Genomic DNA, 23911 nt, shown 5'->3' with positions numbered 1-23911 from the left:
AGGTAAACAAGATATATTATATGAAAGTGCTTCATGTTTTGCCTAGCATAAAGTAGTTGCTTGATTAATGTTTTTTGTAGAACCTGAAATGGAAAGCCAGATTCCCTGCTCTCATGGAATGTACAGTCACTCTAAGGAAGAAACTATAAAGATTATGGGCTAAGATTTTTGTCTACAACGAAACTACTTGCCTTGCTCTGTATTTTATCACCAGATTTTCTTACACTAACATTAAGCCTTACAGTCTGCTATTTGAGAAGAGGCTCAATATCTGATGCTACAAGGTGTATGCACAAACCCTGTGGGGTTGATTAAGAACACAGCAGTATGGGCAGGGCACAGTGGCTCATGCCTGTAATCCTAGCACTTTGGGAGGCTGAGGCCGGTGAATCACTTGAGGTCAAGAGTTCAAGACCAAACCCCATCTCTACTAAAAATACAAAAATTAGCCAGGCATGGTGGTGGGCACCTGTAATCCCAGCTACTCGGGGGTGAGATGGGCAGAAGAGCTCTCAAAACCCTTTCCAGCCAAGAAAGACATTTGTTAGAAAACTCCAGACCTACATCAGCTTTCAGCCACCACCCTCTGTGAAGCCTGTGATGATTGGCCCAATTGATCTCGGTATATTCGGCATGCAAACAAGCTTCAGCTTACCTCTGCAGCCTCTCAAAATTATGGCATTGCTTTTGCCAGTTCTCTTCACTAGTGGAAATAGCGGGACATAAGGATATAAAAGCAAGTATCTTAATAGCCTCAGATGTTTTATTTTTGCCTCTAGTTCTTCATGACTTTCAAGTAAATTCATTAAGTTTTCAAGTCAGTCAGAATCGTATCTTAAGTAAATCTATGGGAATGTTAAATGTAGTGAGAGTGTGCCTCATTTTTTTTTATTTTATTTATTTTTTTATTTGAGATGAAGTCTCACTCTGTCACCCAGGCTGCAGTGCAATGGCACGATCTTAGCTAACTGCAGCCTCCGCCTCCCAGGTTCAAGTAATTCTGCTGCCTTAGCCTCCTGAGTAGCTGTGGTTACAGGCACATGCCACCATGCCCAGGTAATCTTTGTATTTTTGGTAGAGACAGGGTTTCACCATGTTGGCAGAGCTGGTCTTGAACTCCTGACCTCAAGTGATCCACCCACCTTGGCCTCCCAAAGTGCTGGGATTACAGGTGTGAGCCACCATACCCTGCCTTATTGTTTTTATTTAAATGAAGTGAGAATGATCCACATGTTATATACCAAAAAGCTTGATCTTAATCTCTGAGGGTCTCATAGTTCTATCTTAATTGACGATTTCTCCTTGAAAGTGGGGGGAAAATATGCTAAATAATGGCATACTTGCTCACCATGTTCACTATTTCAGTCCCCCCTTCCTCCTTTTTACATTATTTTCTTTCTATTTCTTACAGATCGAAAAGTTTAGAAAATCATCCAAAGTCCATGACTATGGTAGGTCACCTTGATGATCATGATAAATAATCTTACATTTCCATGTAATTTGACAATAACACAAGATTTAATAGGAGTTCCTGAAGTCACATTTCCATACTGTGCAACCTAGCCTTCCCTTCCGTCCTCAGACGAGGGTTCTTCCATCTCAGCTGGTGCTGTAATTGGAAGCCCCTCCCTCTAACCTTGTAGGGCCCCTTTACTCCATCCCCACTGCTACTGCTTCATTTCAAGCCCCTGTCATTTCTCATCTGACCTGTTGCACTCACCTCCTAATTATTGTTTCTGCCTTCAGTTTTGGTCCCCTTCATGCCATCCTCCATAGAGTAGACATATTTTGATCTTTCAAAAGCAAAATATTTTCATGCCCCTCCCTTGCATAAAGCCCTTCAGTGGTTCCCAATCACATTCTGGATCAAATCTGAGCTCCTCAGCATGGTGTATAAAGTTCCCTATGATCTGGCTCTGGCCCTCCTATCCAGTCTTACCATTCACTGCTTTCTCCTTCTCATCATGCATATCAGCCATGTCTAACCGATTGCAGCTTTCTAAACATGTGATTTTCTTTTCTTTTCTTTTTAGTTAGCATATTAATTGTACATATTTATAGGATACAGGCTGGGCATGGTGGCTCACACCTGTAATCCCAGCACTTTGGGAGGCCGAGGCAGGTGGATCACTTGAGTTCAGGAGTTCAAGACCAGCCTGACCAACATGGTGAAACCTTGTCTCTATTAAAAATACAGAAAATTAGCCAGGTGTGGTGGCGTGTGCCTGTAATCCCACTTACTTGGGCAGCTGAGGCAGGAGAATAGCTTGAATCCAAGAGGCAGAAGTTGCAGTGAGCCAAGATCTCACCACCACACTCCAGCCTAGGTGACAGAGAGAGACAACTTCTAAATATATATATATATATATATATACACATGCACACACACACACACACACACACATGATACAGAGTAGTATTTCCATGCATGTACACAACGTGTGATGATCAAATCAGTGTAATTAGCAAATCTGTCACTCCAGACATTCATCAGTTCTTTGTTTTGGGAGGATTCAAAATCCTCTCTTCTAGCTATTTGAAAATATCTAAAAAATTGCTGTTAACTCTCGTTACCCTGCAGTGCTATAGAACACTGGGACTTATTCCTCCTATCTAGCTGTAATTTTGTATCCAGTCACTAACTTCTCCCTATCCTCCCCTCACTACCTTTCTCAGCCTCTAATAACCATGGTTCGACTCCCTACCTTTATGCATGGTATGTTATTTCTGTGCTTTCCTTTTATTGCTCATGCAGCTTCTCCTACTTGGTATGTTCTTCTCCAGCTCCTTTTTTCTCACTTACTCAGTTCCCACCTCACAAACGCCTGTCATCTCAAGCTCTGCCTCCTCTCTGAAGCCTTTCCTGCTCTGTCTCCCAAAAGGAACTGACTTGCTTTCTCCCATGTGCCCACACTGTACCATTTGACATAATAGCACCTATGACACAGCATTACAGTTCTCTGCTTGCATGTCCTTTGACTTGACTAGAACTTTTGAGTACAGGAATTGTCTCATATTCATTTTGATATCCTCAACTGCCGATCTCATAAAAGGTACTGAATAGGAGTGAATGTTAGACTTGGGACCCAGGACCAATGCTACACTTGCTGGCGTGATCCCAAACAGCAGACACAACTGCTGCCACCTCTGTCCCGTTTCAGGACGTGGATATGTTCATAAATGCCGTGGCCTATTTGTAACACAGCTTTGGGGACGAGGAGGCACTCAATAGGGCATGCCTCCATATGCTGCCATTGAGACCCAGCTTTTCTCATAGTTGAATTAAGAGGGTGCCTGCCTTCATACTATCAATTCTTTTTTTTTTTTTTTTTTTGAGACGGAGTTTCACTCTTGTTGCCCAGGCTGGAGTGCAATGGTGCGATCTTGGCTCACTGCAACCTCCACTTCCCGGGTTCAAGTGATTCTTCTGCCTCAGCCTCCCGAGTAGCTGGGATTACAGACATGCACCACCACGCCTGGCTAATTTTGTATTTTTGGTAGAGACAGGATTTCTCCATGTTGGTCAGGCTGGTCTCGAACTCCTGACCTCAGGTGATCCACCTGCCTCAGCCTCCCAAAGTGCTGGGATTACAGGTGTAAGCTGCCACACCCAGCCAATACTATCAATTCTTAACTATGCCATGCTGGTAAGTCACTTTTGGATTATTCAGATTATTTTTTCTACATTCTGTCAACTGCCAACCAAACCAAGGAAGATGAAACTCAGTCCACCTTGTTCTTCATGGTGTTCCTTAGTGGGAAAAAGGTTGAAAGAAACAAACAAAAATATAAGTTAAAATATAGTGTTGGAGACCAGGTGTGGTGGCTTGCACCTGTAATCCCAACACTTTGGGAAGCTGAGGTGGGTGGATCACTTGAGGTCAGGAGTTCCAGGCCAGCCTGGACAACATGGCAAAACCCCATCTCTATCAAAAATATAATCCCAGCACTTTGGGAGGCTGAGGTGGATAGATCACTTGAGGTCAGGAGTTCGAGACTAGCCTGGCCATCATGGTGAAACCCTGTCTCTACTAAAAATACAAAAATTAGCCAGGCATGGTGTTGAGCACCTCTAATCCCAGCTACTTGGGAGGCAGAGGCAGGAGAATCACTTGAACTTGGGAGGCAGAGTGAGCCGAGATTGTACCGCTGCACTCCAGCCTGGGTAACCGAGCGAGACTCTGTCTCAAAACAAACAAAAAAAATATAGTGTTCATATTATCTATGGAATTCACTTATCTATAGGCTTACTTTGCACCCCTTTTCCATATGTAATCAAAAATTGGCTGTTTAGGGGTTCTGTCACTGAATGTTAGTCTTTCCCCAAAACTTATAAAACATTTTTCCTTTCATTTTTAGATGCCAGCTGTATTTAAAGAAAATAGAAATGATTTAGATGAAACAAGCCTGAAGATTAAACAGTAATCATTTTTGTCAACCACTCCAGGAAGAGTCACTACTACATATGCTAGCCAAATCAATCCATGCAGATGATATATTAAAATCGGTATAAATGGTAAAGTCTTACATTCCAAAAATGCGATTACTTCTAATTTCTTCCTGTGAATAATCAAATATATTCTATTTAACATAAACATACAGTGGGTTTTTTGTCAAATATTTTCACAGAATACCACTCCCATATTATCAGGCCTTTAATGATGCACAAAAATAGTCATGGATTTCACTTCAACTTTTTATTTCCTCTGCAAGACATCCTTTTTCTGTCCAGGCAGGCATATTCTTCATAATACCAACCAAATTTTAAAAGACACCAACTCTGAAATCCTTTGGAATTAAAACCCAGATAAAAAAGCCTGGGCGGCCAGGTGCAGTGGCTCACACCTGTAATCCCAGCACTTTGGGAGGCCGAGGCGAGCGGATCATAAGGTCAGGAGATCGAGACCATCCTGGCTAACCACGTCTCTACTAAAAATACAAAAAATTAGACGAGCATGGTAGCGGGCGCCTGTAGTCCCAGCTACTTGGGAGGCTGAGGCAGGAGAATGGTGTGAACCCAGGAGGCGGAGCTTGCAGTGAGCGGAGATCGTGCCACTGCACTCCAGCCTAGGTGACAGAGCGAGACTGTGTCTCAAATAAAAAAGAAAAAAAGCCTGGGCAACATAGGAAGAGCTCATCTCTACTAAAAATCAGAAACATTAGCCAGGCATGCTGGCAAGCACTTGTCCCAGCTTACTGGGTGGCAGGGGAGGGGAGTGTGGTGTGGGGGTAAGGAGGTGGGGATGGGGAGTTGCTAAGGCAGGAGGATGGCCTGAGCCCAGAAGGATGCTGCAGTGCACCATGATCATACACCGCACTCTAGCCTAGACAACAGAGTGAAACCCTGTCTCAAAACAAAGAGAAAAACCCAGATGAAAGGAAAGGACTGGCTCTTAAGACCTAACCCTTATAATTTCCACTTTAACATAGTTTTGAGGAATTAGTTCTGAATTTAAACAAAGGAGCCAGAGATAGCTGATTTTGTGAGATGCACTAGAAAAATAAATGTATTTAACATACATATTATCCTTTTGATGAATCCCAAAACCAGACTGGAGGTATAGCTATTGATCAAAATATGCCTTACGACTGGGCACGGTGACTCACGCCTGTAATCCCAGCACCTTGGGAGGTCAAGGCAGGTGGATCATTTGAGGTCAGGAGTTCGAGACCAGCCTGGTCAACATGTTGAAACCCTGTCTCTACTAAGAATATACAAAAATTAGCTGGGCATGGTGGTGAGTGCCTGTAGTCCCAGCTACTTGGGAGGCTGAGGCAGGAGAATTGCTTGAATCCGGGAGGCGGAGACTGCAGTGAACCAAGATCTCACCACTGCACTCCAGCCTGGGCAACAGAGTGAGACCCTGTCTCAATAAATAAATTTTTTTAAATATATATATGTATATATGTATATATATATACACACACACCTTAGGTGGAAGAGAAAAATTATTTTATCTCATGTTAGTTTTGTACTTAAATTAGATAAATACAAGATGAAAATTTATGTAGAGTATATATCTGGTCCTGAAGGAAGTGGTGAATAAATAAAAGCTATTATTATTGTTGTCATTTTTATTGAGGAATTCTATAAGAGAGGTCTTATATGAATGTTGAAACAAAAATATTTAATTTTTCAAATTCTAAAATTTAGAATGACAAATTAAACCATGAGAAATGCACAGTGGGTTGCAGCTCTAATAGTGTAGTTTCATTTTAGAAAGTGAAGCATTGAAAGCTTTGGAAGTTACTCATATTTTAAAAAGAGATATTATTATTAGTTTCACGGAATCTTCTAGGGAAAATGAGAAAATATGATAGGAGAAGGATGGCTAATGCAGCCCCAGAAATCTGCACACAAATGTGATGAAACAGGTAGAAAGGAAGCACTAACACATTGCGAAGAGGACTGTGTGCATAAGTGCTATATGCAATGTGTGTATTATGAGACACCTATGGGGTTTTACCTAGAGGTTGTCTGAGAATGAACGTGCCTGCCTTGGTGTGTGGCACAAGGATGTGGCATTTAAGCCCATCTTTCTTTCAATAAACATTTAATGACTTTCAATAAGCACTGGGACAGGCTCTGTGTCAGATGCCAAGGATACAAAGAAAAATGAAGATCCTAAGGAGGTGATAAATAAGTAAAGTATTCTAGAACAATGTAAGATGTAATGATGGGAGGAAATGGCTCTGGACTGTGTGAGAAAACCTCAGGGAAGATTTTACAGAAATGATGGCACTTGAGCCAGATGTTCACAGCCGATGAGGTATCTCAAGACAACAGGAAAGCAAGAGCACGCTCAGAGCATGAAGGCCTGAGATGCCAGTTACATTCCCTGAAGTACAGTTAATGTCCAAAACTCAAGCTCTTCAGAGGGTCAGAGATGAAGAAGATCATGAGGAGCATTTTGTGCTGTACTAAGAAATTTGAACTTAGCCAGGCACAGTGGTCACAACTGTAATTCCAACACTTTCGGAAGTTGAGGCAGGAAGATCACTTGAGCCCAGGAATTTGAGATCAGCCTGGGCAACATAGTGAGACCCTTATCTCTACAAAAAATTTTTTAAAACTAGCTGGACATGTTGGTGCACACCTGTAGTCCCAGCTACTCGGGAGGCTGAAGCAGGAGGATCACTTGAGACCAGGAAGTCAAGGCTGGGAAGGCTGCAGTGAGCTGGAATTGCAATCTGTACTGTAGCCTGGGCAACAGAGTGGGACCTTGTCTCAAAAAAAAAAAAAAAAAAAGGAAATAATTAATTTGAACTTTATTCTGATGAGAGACTCTGAAAGGTTTTAAGTAGAGAAGTGATGTGGTTGGGGTGTGCATTTTTGAAAGATTGCCCTAATAATGATAGAAAGGGTAGGTTGATGGTGGATGAAGCTAGAATCAGGAGTACCAGTTAAACTACTGATACGGTGCTACAGTCAAGAAAAACAGACTAGTAACTAAAATAGTGTCAGTGGAAATAAAGAGGAAGATGTGCATGCTGAGTGATTTCAAAGGTAAAACGGAAAGGATGGGGTTATTAGTTAGCTGTTGGAGTGGAGAGAGAAGGGTCTAGGAAGCCTAGCAGAGCTCTGATGAGTGATGTAGAGAAGACAAGAGGGATAGCTGGTTTGTAGGGAGAGATACCCTGAGTTTGAGGTAGCTGTGAAGCATCTGAGTGGAGGTATTTAATAAGCAGTTATGTATATGCTGAGAAGGCTCCAGAGAGCAGGGATCATTGATAAAGCAAGGTGTCAGAGGAGAAAAGAGGGACTAGGCTCCACAGCACAGCCTAGGGACAGGGACATCTCTTCCTCTGAAATCAGGACAGGCATGTTCAGGGCAAACATAAGCCATGGCGTGGTAAGTTCAGGGAGCTCATGGCTGGGAGTGTCACTCTCTTCTTGTAGTAGGGGAATAAAAGAGAGAAGTGAAAGCTGGAAATAGCCACAGCTTCTGCCTTCACGGAGTAAACTGTTGGATCTCACCACAGGAGATTGCGTGGGGACGCAGTTTCCTCCCCCATCTGTGGACTTACACACTTTCCTCTTTTCTTCTCTGGTCTGTTTGATCTCTTGTCCTCTTGACTCTGGCCCATCCCATCTCCTTGAGGATTTCCTCCGTCACTCATTTATATCTTCTCATACCTTACTTTATAACTCTTCATTGAACCCTACTCTAGTCTTTAAAAAAGCCCTTCCTGCAACCCTTTTCTTTTCTAAAGCTATCATGGTTCCTCTCTTTTCACTCCCCATTATAAACCTTCCAAAAGATTGTTATTTGCAGTTTGCAAGGCACTTTCATGTACTATCCTAAGTAGGTTATCTGAACTCATAGTGTTTCTGATAACTATTGTCCGATATCTCCAGTCTTCATAACTCTGATTTTTAAAGGTTGTATGCTATTTCATGGATATATGTCATAATTCACTTAAATCTATTTTATGGACAGGTTTTCAAATCCTTACTCCATAGTCAGTGTTCATTGCCTTCCGTGCTCTAGGCCCAAACTTCTGTGCCTTTCCCCATATTGTTTCCTTTTTTGGGAATGCACTTTCCTTGCCCACTAAATGTCCTCCTTTCTTCACATCCACCATGCAGTACCTCATATTTAAAACATTTGTACCCTTTGAGGTCTAATTCAGATATCACCCTCATCCTCATCTGAAATGCCTCTTTCCTCTGTTTTATCTGACTTTTTAATGGCACTTAGCACATTCTTCCCTAAATTATAGCGCAGGGGAGATAGTATGGAATAGGAAAAAGAGCACTCGACAGGGAATCATAAGATTCAGATTCAAGCCCTGGCTCCTCCATAACATCTGTTTTAGGAAATCAAGTTCATAGTAACTCTAGTTTAAGAACAGTTACAGGACTATGCTAATATTGCTTAAGGATATAAATGTTTTCTATATTATGTTCTATCTTTCAAAGATTGTTAACATTTGCCTACATAAATGCAACTCTTGGTAAGAGTGAGCCACATATATAATTCAAATCTAGCAGATTCAGTCTGAAAAAAAACTGCAAAGGACTTTGGGAATTAGTATGAATTATGATTGCACCTTAGGGGTAAGTTGTGAAACTGGACAAAGATCATCCTGTATTTAGCAAGGTTAAGCGTGCATGAAGAAGAGTTAGAATATATTTTTATAAAAGTCTAGTGAGCACAATATGGTAAAAATTCAACACTATAATACAGTGGAGGATTTTTATAAATGGGGCCAAGGACCGAAGAAGGTGCTGGGAGAAGAGTTTCCAATTTTCAAAATTTCATAGCAAAGCTACTCCACTGGGCATGTCTTCACCGTCTTCACTTGTTTGATGGGAGGATTTGATCAGCCCTAATGAAAGAGTGTTGGTAACTGGAAGAAGAGGCATAAAAACCATAGTACATAAGTACACAAGTTATTATAACTAATATATTTCGTACACTCTTCCCTTTATTGAGGGATGATTTATGTGCTGTAAAATTCAACTATTTTAAGTATACAATTCAGTGATTTTTAGCAAATTTATAGAGTCATGCAATAATCACCACAACCTAGTTTTAGAATATTTCCATCACCCGTGCCCCCAAATTTCCTCCATCCTATTCGCAGTCCGTCACTGCTCCCACCCCATGTTTCTCAAGGATTCCGATCAACCTTCTTCCTGGGGAACATGCAAGAGAAGGGTTAGTAGGACAAACTGTGATCAACTCCTGTGTTTGAGCTTGAGGCATCGGGGCTACTACCTGGAAAAGTTTTCGTATTCTGCTGTCATCTCCCATGAACTATCTAGTTTTTGCAGGGACGAGCTGGCAAATTAAACCAGGATTTAACACAGACCACCACCCTTTTGAAGGTGACACACACCTCTACCATTCCCCGTTGATGCGATTGGGTTGTATTTTTACTTTTTAATTTTGGCTGGGGAGGGGAGTAGTGGTGGCAATTTCAGAAGCTTCCCGCTTCACCTTTCATACTCTTATTGGTTCTTACCCCACAGACCAGGGAACTAATGTGAGGGTTCGTTCAACCACCAAGTATGTCCATGTATCCTATCTGCACTTGGGGACCAGCTTTGAATGGATCTGATGACTGAAAAACCCACTGTTGGCTGGATCTGGGCTGGGGCTCTACTTATTACCTGGCTCCAAATGCTCCTACTCTAAAAGGGGCTGTGTTGGCACTTTGGGTCCTAGATAAAATGTCAGTTCCACCCTGTGCCTAACAATCCTCAGAAGGTCTGCAGGTTCCGCCTTCCTCAATATATGATGATTGTGTGTCAATGACCATAGGTCCCTTTGAGGAAGGATGAGATATTCAGTACTGAATGGCAGTTGTGGTGGTGCTTCAGGGCTCTTTGTCATAGGAGCCTGATTTCTGCTTCAGTTCTGGGATTGATAATTGGATAACTGGGTCAGGCCCAGTGGAGAAAGGGGATCTGTCTAAATTCGTTCCTGCTGCTGCAACAAAATACCTGAGACTGGGTAACTTATAAAGAACAGAAATTTAGGCCAGGTGCAGTGGCTCACGCCAGCACTTTGGGAGGCCAAAGCAAGCAGATCACGAGGTCAAGAGATCGAGACCATCCTGGCCAACATGATGAAACTCCATCTCTACTAAAAATACAAAAATTAGCTGGGCATGGTGGCGCATGCCTGTAGTCCCAGCTACACAGGAGGCTGAGGCAGGAGAATCACTTGAAGCCGGGAGGCAGAGGTTGCAGTGAGCCAAGATTGAGCCACTGCATTCCAGCCTGGCTATAGAGTGAGACTCCGTCTCAAAACAAACAAACAAAAAGAACAGAAATTTATTTCTCACAGTCTCAGAGGTTAGAAATCTGAGACCGAGGTGCCAGTAGGTTCAGAGTCTGGTAAAGGCAGCTCTCTGCTTCCAAGATGGTGCCTTATTGCTGTGGCCACCAGAGGTGATGGATGCTGTGTCCTCACATGGCAGAAAGAATGGCAGGCCGGGTGCAGTAGCTCATGCCTGTAATCCCAGCACTTCAGGAGGCTGAGGTGGGTGGATCACTTGAAGTCAGGAGTTCAAGACCAGCATGGCCAACATGGTGAAACCTTGTCTCTACTAAAAATACAAAAATTAGCTGGCTATGGTGGCGCATGCCTGTAATTCCAGTTACTCAGGAGGCTGAAGCACAAGAATCACTTGAACCTGGGAGGCAGAGGTTGCAGTGAGCTGAGATTGTACCACTGTACTCCAGCCTGGTCGGCAGAGTGAGACTCTGTCTCAAAAAATAATATAATAAAAAATAAAAAGAATGACAAAAAGGGCCTAGCTAGTTCTCTCCAGACCTTTTATGTGGTTGCTAACCTCATTCATGAGGGCTCTGACTTCAAGACAATCACCTCCGAAAGGCTCCTCCTCTTAATGTTATCACATTGGGCTCTAAATTTCAACATGTGAGTTTTAGGGGACACATTCAGACCACAGCAGTATCAAAACTTTTTATTGGGGTGACTGCCCTCAGCCTCCTGGTTTTTCTTTATTTCATTTTTCCTTTTTTTTTTTTTTAGATGGAATGTCGCTCTGTCGCCCAGGCTGGACTGCAGTGGCGTGACCTCGGCTCACTGGAACCTCCACCTCCTAGGTTCAAGCGATTCTCCTGCCTCAGCCTCCTGAGTAGCTGGGGCTACAGGCACGCACCGCCACGCCCCGCTAATTTTTGTATTTTTAGTAGAGACGAGGTTTCACCATGTTGGCCAGAATGGTCTCAATCTCCTGACCTCGTGATCCACCTGCCCTGGCCTCCCAAAGTGCTGAGATTACAGACGTGAGCCACTGCGTCCGGCCTCTAGATTTATTTAATTGTATAAACTAAGCAATGCTCTCATTGGGTGCCCATTTGTCTTGCCTCTAGGAAGGTGTTTTATCAGCTGTTATCATAGCTCTCTACAGGTTACTCCCCTTGCCCATTCCCCAGCCCCTCTCCCCTATTCTGACCCTGCAGCTCATTGTGAGCAGTGTGCCCACATTGTTGCTGGCCATTAGGTGACACCATCTGGCCTCCATTCCCATCCTCACTCCCACTGCTATCAGTGCAGTTCCATAACAGCATCTCTTGCCCTGAGCCCAGACCTCCAGAGCTGACCAATGGTCTTCTCAGCCCCTGTCACCAGGCGCATTTCTCATCGCTTGGGTAAATGGAGTGTCCTCTAAGGCCTCTTACAGAATATAAGCAGGTGAGTTTCCCAGTCTTATGTAGTACAGTTATCCCTCAGTATCCAAGGGGGACTGGTTCCAAGACCCCCAATGTATACCCAAATCTGCGGGTTCTCAAGTTCCTTAAAATGACATACTGTTTGGCAGGGCACGGTGGCTCACGCTTGTAATCCCAGCACTTTAGGAGGCCGAGATGGGTGGATCACAAGGTCAGGAGATCGAGACCATCCTGGCTAACACGGTGAAACCCCGTCTCTACTAAAAATATAAAAATTAGCCTGGTGTGGTGGCGGGTGCCTGTAGTCCCAGCTACTCGGGAGGCTGAGGCAGGAGAATGGTGTGAAACCGGGAGGCGGAGCTTGCAGTGAGCCAAGATGGGGCCAGTGCACTCCAGCCTGAGTGACAGCGAGGTTCCATCTCAAAAAAAAAAAAAAAGACATACTATTTGCACATAACCTACACACACCCTTCCATGTACTTTAAATCATCTCTAGATTACTTATAATACCTAACATAGCATCAATGCTATGTAAATTGTGACACTATATTTTTTGTATCTTTATTGATTTTTATTTGTTTTCCCATATTTTTGATCTGCAGTCGGTTGAATCCAAGAATACAGAACCTGTAGACACAGAGAGTAGACGGTGTGCCCATTCTAGAAGGCCTATATTTAGATGCCGAGCAGAGGAGGAGGAGGGGTCGCTGAGGTGGAAGGAAAACCAGCAGCGCATGGATGTCGTTGAGCCTAGAGACACAACTGCTCAAGAATGAGAGGAGGAAAGGCTCACATGAGGGCCATTAGACCTAACAAATTTTAGTGAAGTGTTACAAATAAGAACACAGTTGGAATAGGCTGAGAAGAAAATGGAGGGGTAAAATACTGATGCTTTACTGTGTCAGGGAGCAGAGAAATTAGACTATTGCTGAAGGGGAACTGAGGCCGAGAGAGTTTGTTTTTTTAAGACAGGGAATATTATATTTGTATGTTGATGTTCAAATAATGAATTAGAGAACTAGAAATGTATTGTGAGGGAGAAAGGAGGGAGAAAAGAGGGGGTTATTTTCAGAATCACATGTCCTTGAGCAGGAGATGGGATCTAAACCACAAATGGTGGTTGGCCTTTGATGGGCCTCTAAACGTCGTTTTATTGTAACTGAAAGGACTGATGGCTCACACCTGTAATCCCAGCACTTTGGGAGGCCAAGGTGGGAGGATTGCTAGAGGCCAGGAATTGGAGACCAGCCTGGACAACATAGCAAGACCCCACCTCTTAAAAAAAAAAAAATTAACTGGGCATGGTGGTGTGCCTGTAGTCTTAGCTGCTTGGGAGACTGAGGCAGGACAATTTACTTGAACCCAGGAGTTCAAGGTTACAATGAGCTATGATTGTTTTACTGCACAGCCTGGGAGACAGAGCCAGACCCTATCTCCAAAAAAAAAAAAAAAAAAAAAAAAGCACAGCCTGAGCATAAGAATGAAAGTGGGGGATTTTGTGGTGAGTGATCAGGTAGTTATGACTTCATCTGTTCTTTTCTATGAAGTATGTGCTGGGGAAGGACTGGAAGCCTTCCTAAGCAAGGAGGTGGGCTGGAGAGCCAGCACTCCCTTTAAAGTCGTTCTTACTTCTTGTTTCCTTTCCCATGAGTACCCTCTTTTCATAAGGATTATAAAGGAATTTTTTTCCATGAAGGTATAGTACACAAAAGCCAATTTTTTTTTTTTTTTTTTTGCCCTTGCTACATGAAAGAATGCTTACGCCTTTGCTTATCTATAATAAATGTAACGTTTTTGGGGTTCTTTGCTCAATGTTTTTTCCTTTCTTATTAGGTTTACAAACAAACCTGGGTTCAAACTTATGGAGGAAAGATGTGACTTGTAACAACACTGTACCTTCATTGATTTAACAAATACTGAGTTCACACTGGGTATCAGGCACCCTTCTATAACATTAAGACCCAAACTCCCTGGCCACAAGATGTTCACGTCCAACAGGAGACAGGCTGAACTATATTGTGAGAAAAGATAATCAGTGCTATGAACAAGAGAACAGAAGAAAATGCAGAATGTGGGGGCAGGAGGGTTGGAATTTTAAAGCAGAGCTCATGGTAAGCCTCACTGAGGTTACAATTGTGCAAAGATTTAAAGGACATGAGCGGCTGGGTGTAGTGTCCCACACATGTAATCCCAGCACTTTGGGAGGCCAAGGCGGGGGTGGATCACTTGAGGTTAGGAGTTCAAGACCAGCTTAACATGGTAAAACGTCGTCTGCTGAAAATACAAAAATTAACCGGGCGTGGTGATGTGTACCTGTAATCCCAGCTACTCTGGAAGCTGAGGCAGGAGAATCGCTTGAACCCAGAAGACAGAGGTTGCCATGAGCCAAGATCGTGCCACTGCACTCCAACGTGGGTGACAGAGCAAGACTCCCATCTCAAAAAAATAAACATGAGGGAAGTTTCTTGGCCACAGTTACTTCGTGGGGGTATAAAAGAACACAGGAGTACTTACATTTGTGAGTGTGTAAGTACTTAAGAGAAATTATAAGTTATCAAAGAGAAAGAATGCTCTGCTCAAATGACAGATGTGTAGAATCAACTACAGGATTTGTCCGAGTTCTATTGCGTCTAGAATTAGTCGGTTCTTGGTCTCATTGACTTAAAGAATAAAGCCACAGACCCTCAGGCTGAGTGTTCTACAGTTCTTAAAAACGGTAATCTAGAGTTTATTCATTTCAGATGTGTTCGTAGTCTCACTCCTGGTGAGTACAAGGGCTCCAGAGCCTCACGAGAAAAGCTACAAACCTTCACGGCATCACAGCTCAATTACAACCTGGAACCAAACAGGCAGCAAAACAGCCTCAACACTTCAGAAAACCCAAACACATCACCACTGTGGGCGCCAGCAGCCTGCTTTTATTCCCTTATCTGACCCCACCCACATCCTGCTGATTGGTCCACTTTACAGAGAGCTGATTGGTCTATTTTACAGAGCGCTGATTGGTCCATTTTACAGAGAGCTGATTGGTCTGTTTTGACAGAGTGCCGATTGGTGTGTTTACAATCCTTGAGCTAGATTCAGAGTGCTAGATGGAAAAGTTCTCCAAGTCCCCACTAGGTTAGCTAGATACTGAATGCCAATTGGTGTATTTACAAACCTTGAGCTAGACACAGAGTACTGATTGGTGTATTTACAAACCCTGAGCTAAACACAGAGTGCTGATTGGTGTATTTACAATCCCCTAGCTAGACATAAAGGTTCTCCAAGGCCCCACAGGAGTCAGGAGACCAGCTGGCTTCAGCTAATGGAGCCTGCATCAGGGCTGCAGGCAGAGCTGCACGCCAGTCGCGACCCGCGGCAGCGCTTCTCAGCCCTTGGGCGGTCGATGGGACTAGGCGCCACGGAGCAGGGGGTTGGCGCCCGTCGGGGAGACTCGGGCGGTGCAGGAGCCCACCGTAGAGGGGGTCTTGGACACGGCGGGCTGCAGGTCCCGAACCCTGCCCCCGGGGAGGCGGCTGAGTCCTGGGGAGAATTCGAGCGTGGTGCATGCGGGCCGGCAGTGTTGGGGGACCTGGCGCAACCTCCGCAGCTGCTGACCCGGGTGCTAAGCTCCTCACTGCCCTGGGCGGCGGCGCCCCCCTGCCGCTCCGTGTGCGGGGCCCACTAAGCCCGCGCCCGCCGGAACTCGCGCTGGCCCGTGAGCGCCGCGCGCAGTCCCGGTTCCCGACTGCGCCTCTCCCTCCACACCTCCACGCAAGCAGAGGGAGGAGGCTCCGGCCTCGGCCAGCCCAGAGAGGGACTCCCACAGTGCCGTGGCGTGCTGAAGGGCTCCTCAAGCGCCGCCAGAGTGGACGCCGAGGCGGAGGAGGCGCCGAGAGCAAGGGCTGCTAGCACGTTGTCACCTCTCACTATGAAGGAGAGTCACCAGGATATGGACTATCCCCTGAAAATAAATTCCTTCAAAGAGATTAGTGTAGACATGGGGAAAGATTTGGAAAGAGTTAAATTAGTAGGTGGAATTCATAATTCCATAAATTAAGGATTGGAACCAATTAGGGCAGAGAGCTCTGGGTGGACACCAAGGAAAAGCTGCTGCTTATAGGGAGAATGTGGATCACAGTGATGCAGAATTGGTGAGCACACTGGTCAGGGCTAGCCCCTTACGTCCTTGATCACAGCTGCCTGTTTTGTTTTTGAAACGGAGTCTCACTCTGTCGCCCAGGCTGGAGTGCAGTGGCGCAACCTCGACTCACTGCAAACTCCGCCTCCCAGGTTCACGCCATTTTCCTGCCTCAGCCTTCCGAGTAGCTGGGACTACAGGTGTCCGCCACCGTGCCTGGCTGATTTTTTTGTATTTTTTTAAGTGGAGACGGGTTTTCACTGTGTTAGCCAAGATAGTCTGGATCTCCTGACCTCATGATCCACCCGCCTCGGCCTCCCAAAGTTCTGGGATTATAGGTGTGAGCCACTGCACCCAGCACAGCTGTCGTTTTTAAATACTAACTGGACAGTCACACAGGTCTGTTTTCCGTTTACATGTTCTTATTTTGCCTAAATTCATCACATCAGTAATATCTAGAGTAGGCACACTTTATTTTTCCTGCTGCACCAGTTGTAGCTGGTTGTGTAAAATTCAAGTCCCAAATAAAATCTGTTAGTAATCGATTGATGACATCATCATTGGAGTGGAAGGCCCAGGTTAAGCCTACACTAAATTATCCTTACATGTTCAGGCTACATCTAAACATCTGAGAACCCGTGAGACAGATCTACTAGGAATCTCTTTACCATAAAGAATGAGACGTTGTCCCCTTCCGTAATCAGTCCTCTGAATAAGGAAAGCAAGCCAGTAAGACACGGTGGTGCCATGATGGAGAGCAGCTGTGATTTTGAGTACAGCATGAGGTCTGTAACTTCACCATCTATTACAGTCCCCATCAATTTGTTTCTGGTGTTAGGAGAGAGTAGCAAGTTAAAGATGTATTTGTCAAAACACCTGTCAGACGTCAACAACCTCAGAGCAGGTCGCATTTGAAACTCATGAAACGGTGCCTCAGAGTACGGGAGGGAGATTATTCTGAGTCAGTGGAGAACTCAGCAAGGTTCAGTCATCTCAAAACAGGGTCAGCAGCCCTGGTAGTCCTGACATAGAGTGGCAGCATTGGTAGCATGCACAGGAGCAGAGGCAGCAACAAAGTGAGAGGAGGCCCTCCACTTCTGCTGGGCGCTCTAGTAGCAGCAGCAACACAGCAGTGGTGCCACTGGTGCTCTGGCAGAGTGGAATTGGGTTGATTCAGCCCAGCATCTTCAGGCTGTGACTTTAGCAGACAGAAGTAGATAGTGGTGGCAGTGGCTCCCAACTGCATTTATAGCCCCAGGACAAGGAGACCTGAAGCAGAAACAATGCAGGAGTAGAACAGCAGATGTCCTAGACCAGTAGTGTATGGAATCTGGAAACAGATAGCCTTGATCAAATCTTGCATCTGCCATTTGCTAGCTTTTTGAAGCCTTGAGTAAATTACTAACCTCTCTGGGTCTGTTTTCTCCTCAGTAAATAATATCCAGCTCATAGAGATGTTTAGAAAATTAAATGAAAAAGCACAGTTTAAGGAGGTGACACAATAGTAAGCACATGATTTATTTCCTCATCTTTATGACATCTCACACTGGTCCAGTCCAAGATTACCTAATATTCAGATTAATTTCATGAACTGCTATATTACTCCAGCAACTCAAATCCAAAATAGATGAGAAAGAAACTAAAGAAAATTGGACAGCCATTGCTGGACCTGTTGTGTAGTTACAAATGCTGACTACATACCAGGCACTGTTTAGGTGACTTATAATTCTGGAATGTCACATACAAATTTAAGAATTGCTGACCAGGCGCAGTGGCTCACACCTGTAATCCCAGCACTTTGAGAGGCCCAGGCGGGTGGATCACCTGAGGTCAGGAGTTCAAGATTAGTCTGGCCAACATGGTGAAACCCCATCTCCAGTAAAAATATAAAAATATAAAAATTAGCCGGGCATGGTGGCGCGTGCCTGCAGTCCCAGCTGCTTAGGAGGCTGACGCAGGAGAATCGCTTGAACCCAGCAGGTGGAGGTTGCAATGAACCAAGATTGCGCCACTGAACTCGAGCCTGGGCGACAGAGCAAGACTTCGTCTCAAAAAAATAAAAATAATAATTTTAAGAATTGTCATTACTTAACCATGGGAGAGGGTGTGGGCAGACAAAGATTTTCCACTGTGTATTTTCATGGTTTTGCCTTTGAACGATGTCCTCTCTTCCAAAAATTTTTTTTGCTTTTAAATGCCACATAAAGGCAGCTCATGTTCTTTACATCGCCGTTATCAAGAGGATCGTCATTCAAATACACTAACCACTGACAATGCTAACTAATTGGGAGTAAAGGACTGGGCGGAAAGATCGGCCAACCGCAGGCTGCCGGCCAGCAACTGCGGCGGAAGGCGGACTCTCGCGGGAGCCACAGAGAGGCCAGCAGCCGGCCACGTGACTTCCGGGCGGCCGGCTCTCCCTAAGTCTCCGCGCTGAGCAGCCACGTCGGCGGCGTTTCCCGTTCAGGGGAGGGGCGTGGCGAAGGCCCGTGCGTGGTACGTGTCCCGCCCCTCGCCTCCCGGAGCCCGGATGAAGAGTAACGCCATTACCGCCGGAGCAGCCGAGAGCCCCCCCGGACGGAGACTGGACACTGGACCGGCAGCGCCATGAGACTCCTCCCCCGCTTGCTGCTGCTTCTCCTGCTCGTGTTCCCTGCCACTGTCTTGTTCCGAGGCGGCCCCAGAGGTGAGGCTAAGGAGAGTGTGCGGAGGGGGATGGCTAGGAAGGAGATGCCAGTGACGGCAAGTTTGAAGTTGGAGGCGGTGGCCGCTCCGGGTCCCGGGGTCCGTGTCCACTCCGCTGGCCTCTCTCCGCCCTCTCCCCAAGCCTAGGCTCGTAGCAGCAGGGGCCCCCGCGGGCGCTGGAGACCCCGCTGTGGCCTGTCCCTTGCACGCGGAGTGCGGGGCCATGTCCGGGCGACCTTGCTTCGTGGCCGGCCGAGGGCTGGGCTTGCTTCTCTGGCCCTGGACCCGCGCCTGCAGGAGCGTCCAGAACTGAAGGGTCCTCGGCTGCAGGAGGAGGCGAGGGGGCTCTGGCCACGGCTGCGCTCCGAGCGCGCCGCAGCCGGGCTGTTTCTTTTGGCCGCCTCCGGCTCCGCTCCACCCCCAGCCCCTAGTGCTCAGGGCTGACGTGTCTTTAGCTTCCACGCCGCGAGTCCGTCTTCATTCATTTGCTAAAACTCTTGTTTTCGACACATCTAAGCCATCAGAGTGCCTTTTTTAATGGTCACCTGCCTCGTTCACCCCCTGCTTGACCCGTTTGTGTTACTATGATTTCAGAAAAACTACCTCGTCGTCACCCCTGTTATCGGCCCCTGCTGCCAAGCGGACTGAAGAATCCCTTTGGGATGTCTCCCTTACTTCTGCCTTCTTCCTCTCCTTTTCTTTTCATGGAGCAGTTTTTTGTTTGTGGAAGCATCGTGTTGTGCTGAAAAAATGTAGCCTACTTCGAGTGTTTTTAATATATAGATTTATTCTTTCCAACAATTAACCCAGCAGTTAAGTGTGAAAGTAACTTAGCAAAATATAAAAATGAGGCAACTTGACTTCCTGCCCGGGTTTTGTCATGAACTTCGACTTTCTAATTTGCAAAGTGAAATAATTAGTCTGACTAAGCACTAGAATTCCCTTTCATTCTGTAAGTTTAAGCAAGCTGTGTGTCTTAACGGTAGTGACAGGTATCCAGGAGTTGTTTTGCAATGAAAAGTGAAGTGACTGGCTTCTGTTTAATGGCTAGAAAACCAAGTGGGAGAATGAAAAAACTGTTAATGCGTTCATCTGCAGGTTTAACAAGATTCTTTTCCTTTGGGAGTCGTTTGCTGGTTCTCTTTAAGCTTACTTAAAAAAAAAACTTGACAAATGTAGATTTCGTTTTAGAACTATTTAGAACTATTTTCAAGTTGTAAAAACTTTCAAGAAGCATCAATTCATTATCTAAACTGAATTACTATCTTGTAAACATTTTTTGTGAGTAACGGTTTTTCTTTTAAAATGTTTGTTCAGTTTTTTCCAGCTGAATGAAGACTGTTAGACTTCATAGGGACAAAATTGTTATTGGTTAACATTAAAATAATAAAAGTGTTTAATATCCATGAAAGACCTTTATATTCCAAAGTGCTCAAATTTACAACTTGAAATTACTATGTCAGACATGGATATTTTTCTTACTGGTTTTTCAAAAGGACTTATAAGTTATGAATGCACTATTTTTAGTCTTTGTTTAGCAAGCAGTGAAATCTCTTCAGTTCATAATGCATGGTTCAGTGTTCTTTAATATTTTGCAATAAATCTTAGCGACCAGTGAGAACTCAAAGACATGGAAAAGACTGAAAATGCATGGTCCTTGATGTAAGCTGTTTCTCCTGGGTAAAAACACGCTTCCCTTCCCATGTTTTTCCTCCACAGAATTGCCACATCATCATTTTGTCTGAGAGATGTTGGAAGACACTAGAACTTTGAAATTCTTTTTAGGGTTTTGCCTGAAATAGATAGAATGTGATTTACTTAGAGTACTGTTATCTATGAAACTGTAATTTATTTTTTTTTTTTTTGCATTATAACTCTACTTTGTAACAGTAAGTTTGAGAAAAATAAAATGCCATAAAACATGTTTGAAGCCACATGCAAAAATAATTGGATTCTTTCTTTGCTATCAACCCTGAAGCTGCCCGTACCGTTTTTACTAAACAATGTTTTTCGTGCAAGCCAGTTTTTACCACGGATATATTTGTTTCTTGGACTCACAGGCTGTCAAGTTCTAAGAGTTTCAGCTGTAGTCACCTCTGATAACAGTGTTTCCTACATAGAACTTAAGAATGCTTTTTTTTTTTTTTTTTTTTGAGACGTCTTGCTGTGTCGCCCAGGCTGGAGTGCAGTGGTGCGATTTCCGCTCACTGCAACTTCTGCCTCCCAGGTTCAAGCAATTCTCCTGCCTCAGCCTCTGGAGTAGCTGGGACCACAGGTGTATGCCACCACACCGGGCTAGTTTTTGTATTTTTAGTAGAGACGGGGTTTCACTATACTGGTCAGGCTGGTCTCGAACTCCTGACCTCAAGTAATTCACCTGCTTCAGCCTTCTAAAGTGCTGAGATTACAGGCGTGAGCCACCGCGCCTGACCAAGAATGCTATTTTCTTTTAAAGGTAGGGGTTGTTTAGTTTGCTTTATGTCATTAATGACCGGGATTACATTTAGAAGTTTCTTACTTTTGCAAAAAAATTATTTTCCTTAATTTGCTTAACAAAATTGCTTGAAGTTCTTTGTGCTTCAAGGCATCTTTAGTTTGTGCCATTCATTTTTCCATCTGTTGGGCACTTTTTGAAATTAAACCACATTTTCCTTTAAAAATGTGCAGGCAGGGAACAGTGGTTCATGCCTACCTCCCTAGCTACCCAGGAAGTCCTAGCTACCCAGGAAGCTGAGGTGGAGGGATCACTTGGGCCCAGGAGTTCGAGGCTGCAGTGAGAGCTATAACTGCACAACTGTATTCCCACCTAGGCATCAGAGCGAGACCCTGTCTCAAAAAAAAAAAAAAAATGCAGTTGTTAAGACTTCTAGTAAAATAAAATACAGATATTCTTAGATGCATTGTAATTGGCATCATTCAGGTGAACTGGGAGATTCTGTTAGTCCAAGGGAAGATTTTTTTTGCCTATACCTGATAGTAAAAAAAAAAAAAAAAAGTAGTATTCCAGAGTAAAGGTTAACTGCTTTTTCTGTATTTTATCATTAGGCTCATTAGCAGTGGCACAAGATCTTACAGAGGATGAAGAAACAGTAGAAGATTCTATAATTGAGGATGAAGATGATGAAGCCGAGGTAGAAGAAGATGAACCCACAGATTTGGTTAGTGTTATATACTATTTAATATATGTAAAATGTATGTAATTGTATTAATCTGTTCTCATGCTGCTAATAAAGACATACCCAAGACTGGGTAATTTACAAAGGAAAGAGGTTTAATTGATCCATAGTTCAGCATGACTGGGGAGGCCTCAGGAAACTTACCATCATGGCAGAGGTGGAAGCAAACATGTCCTTCTTCACATGGTGCCAGCAAGGAGAAGTGCAGAGCAAAGGGTGGGGAAAGCCCCTTATAAAAACCATCAGATCTTGTGAGAGCTCACTATCACAAGAACAGCATGGAGGTAACCATCCCCCATGATTCATTTACCTCCCACCAGGTTCCTCCCACAATGTGGGGATTATAGGAACTACACTTCAAGATGAGATTTGGCTGGGGACACAGCGAAACCATCAATCATACATCTAGAATTTATCCTTACTTGTTTATTTTAGAGACAGAGACTTGCTCTGTTGCCCAGGGTGGTGTGTGGTGGCATGAGCATAGCTCACTGCACCCTCGAACTCCTGGGCTCAAGTGATCCTCTTGCCTCATTCTCCTGAGTAGCTAGGACTACAGTCATGCCCCAACAAGCCCAGCTAATTGTTGTAATTTTTTTTTGTAGAGACAGGGTCTTGCTTTGTTACCCAGGCCAGTCTCAAACTTCTGGGCTCAAGTGATGATCCTCATGCCTCCAACTCTCAAGGCTCTGGGATTATGGGCATGAGCCACCACACCTGGCCTAGAGCTTATCGTTATACAAAAATTTAAAATCCCAGCTTTTAGAGGTTTGTTAATGTGATCAAAGTGAATTGAAATTGGGAGAATAGGCACCAGTCATTGAGAATAGAGCGTATTTTCTGAAACAGGGAAGGAGACATGAAATAGTTAACAATTCAGGATCGTGGTAACATGAGTCTAGAAGGGTAACAGCATAGTAGAAATAGCACTGGGCCAGGGCTTCATAGATTCGGTATACCTGCTGCTTAGTTTTCTGACTTATCTCTGTGGGTCTCAGTTTCTTCTTTGCTTGCTTGCTTTTACTCTGTTTTTATTCTTTTTGCTTACTTGTTTTATTTCTGAATCCTTATGTGCCAGGCACTGTTCTTGGTGCTGGGTGAGCAAACTAGATATTTTCTCTGCTCTTTTAGACTGTTTCTGGGGCAGTTATGTGTGTTTTAATGGCAGGGGGTGAGAAGCAGACAACAAACAGTGTATAAAATATATCCTGTGAAGAATAAGGGGGTTAGAGAAGATCTCTTCAAAGTTGTTCAGGTCTGAAATGTTTACTGTGTAATACAACAGTAAGAATATTGGGCTGGAATTGGGATCTTTGCAGCATGCATCTAGCTAATTTTATTTCCTCTCTGGAATGACTGTAATCCATCCTACACAGTTTTTTTTTCTTTCTATTTTCATGTCATACTTGAACCTGGAACCTCTCATGATTCCAGATTTTGTCATTTCCTTCAAAATTAAACCACTAGTTCCCTATTTTCTTATTTCAGTGTCAAAATATTTAGACTTATATGTAGATTTCTGCTGCTTTTTTGACTTACCTTCATTTTTATGGAGTATGTCTTCCAACTAAGCAAATCTGTTGCTATTTTATTGGTGTTTTTGAGTTATCATTTTTATGCTTCTGCACCTGCTGTTTTATCTGGATAGGATGTCCCTAGTAATTCGTGAACTCTCCTAATTTCCCCTCTTTAGGAACTCCTTACTGATTATCTATGAGTCAAGCGTTTCATACGTATGTATACAGATACCTTTAGGGTTTATGTTAAGACTCC

At 44.1% G+C, this 23911-nt stretch overlaps 2 protein-coding genes across 5 annotated transcripts in view; both read left to right on the top strand.

The window, feature by feature from the left end:
* The window catches only part of CAGE1 (cancer antigen 1), a 60762-nt gene extending 56168 nt beyond the window's left edge, over positions 1 to 4594 (top strand). Inside the window, exons 13-14 of the mRNA XM_025384134.1 lie at positions 1412 to 1451; positions 4360 to 4594. Of these exons, the coding sequence (XP_025239919.1) occupies positions 1412 to 1451; positions 4360 to 4425 (106 nt within the window). The 3' untranslated portion in view covers positions 4426 to 4594. The remainder of the gene's footprint in view (positions 1 to 1411; positions 1452 to 4359) is intronic.
* Positions 4595 to 18686: 14092 nt separating this feature from the next.
* Positions 18687 to 23911, top strand: part of SSR1 (signal sequence receptor subunit 1) — a 44133-nt gene continuing 38908 nt past the window's right edge. For 3 of the 4 annotated variants that reach the window (XM_025384136.1, XM_025384138.1, XM_025384137.1), the window contains exons 1-2: positions 18687 to 18963; positions 22008 to 22120. In XM_025384136.1, the coding sequence (XP_025239921.1) occupies positions 18885 to 18963; positions 22008 to 22120 (192 nt within the window). In that variant the 5' untranslated portion in view covers positions 18687 to 18884. The remainder of the gene's footprint in view (positions 18964 to 22007; positions 22121 to 23911) is intronic. The other variant, XM_025384139.1, reaches the window with a different exon arrangement.

Source organism: Theropithecus gelada, chromosome 4, assembly GCF_003255815.1.
Source record: "Theropithecus gelada isolate Dixy chromosome 4, Tgel_1.0, whole genome shotgun sequence".
In the NCBI taxonomy this organism is placed as follows: domain Eukaryota; kingdom Metazoa; phylum Chordata; class Mammalia; order Primates; family Cercopithecidae; genus Theropithecus; species Theropithecus gelada.
This window is presented reverse-complemented; position numbering and strand designations above follow the sequence as displayed.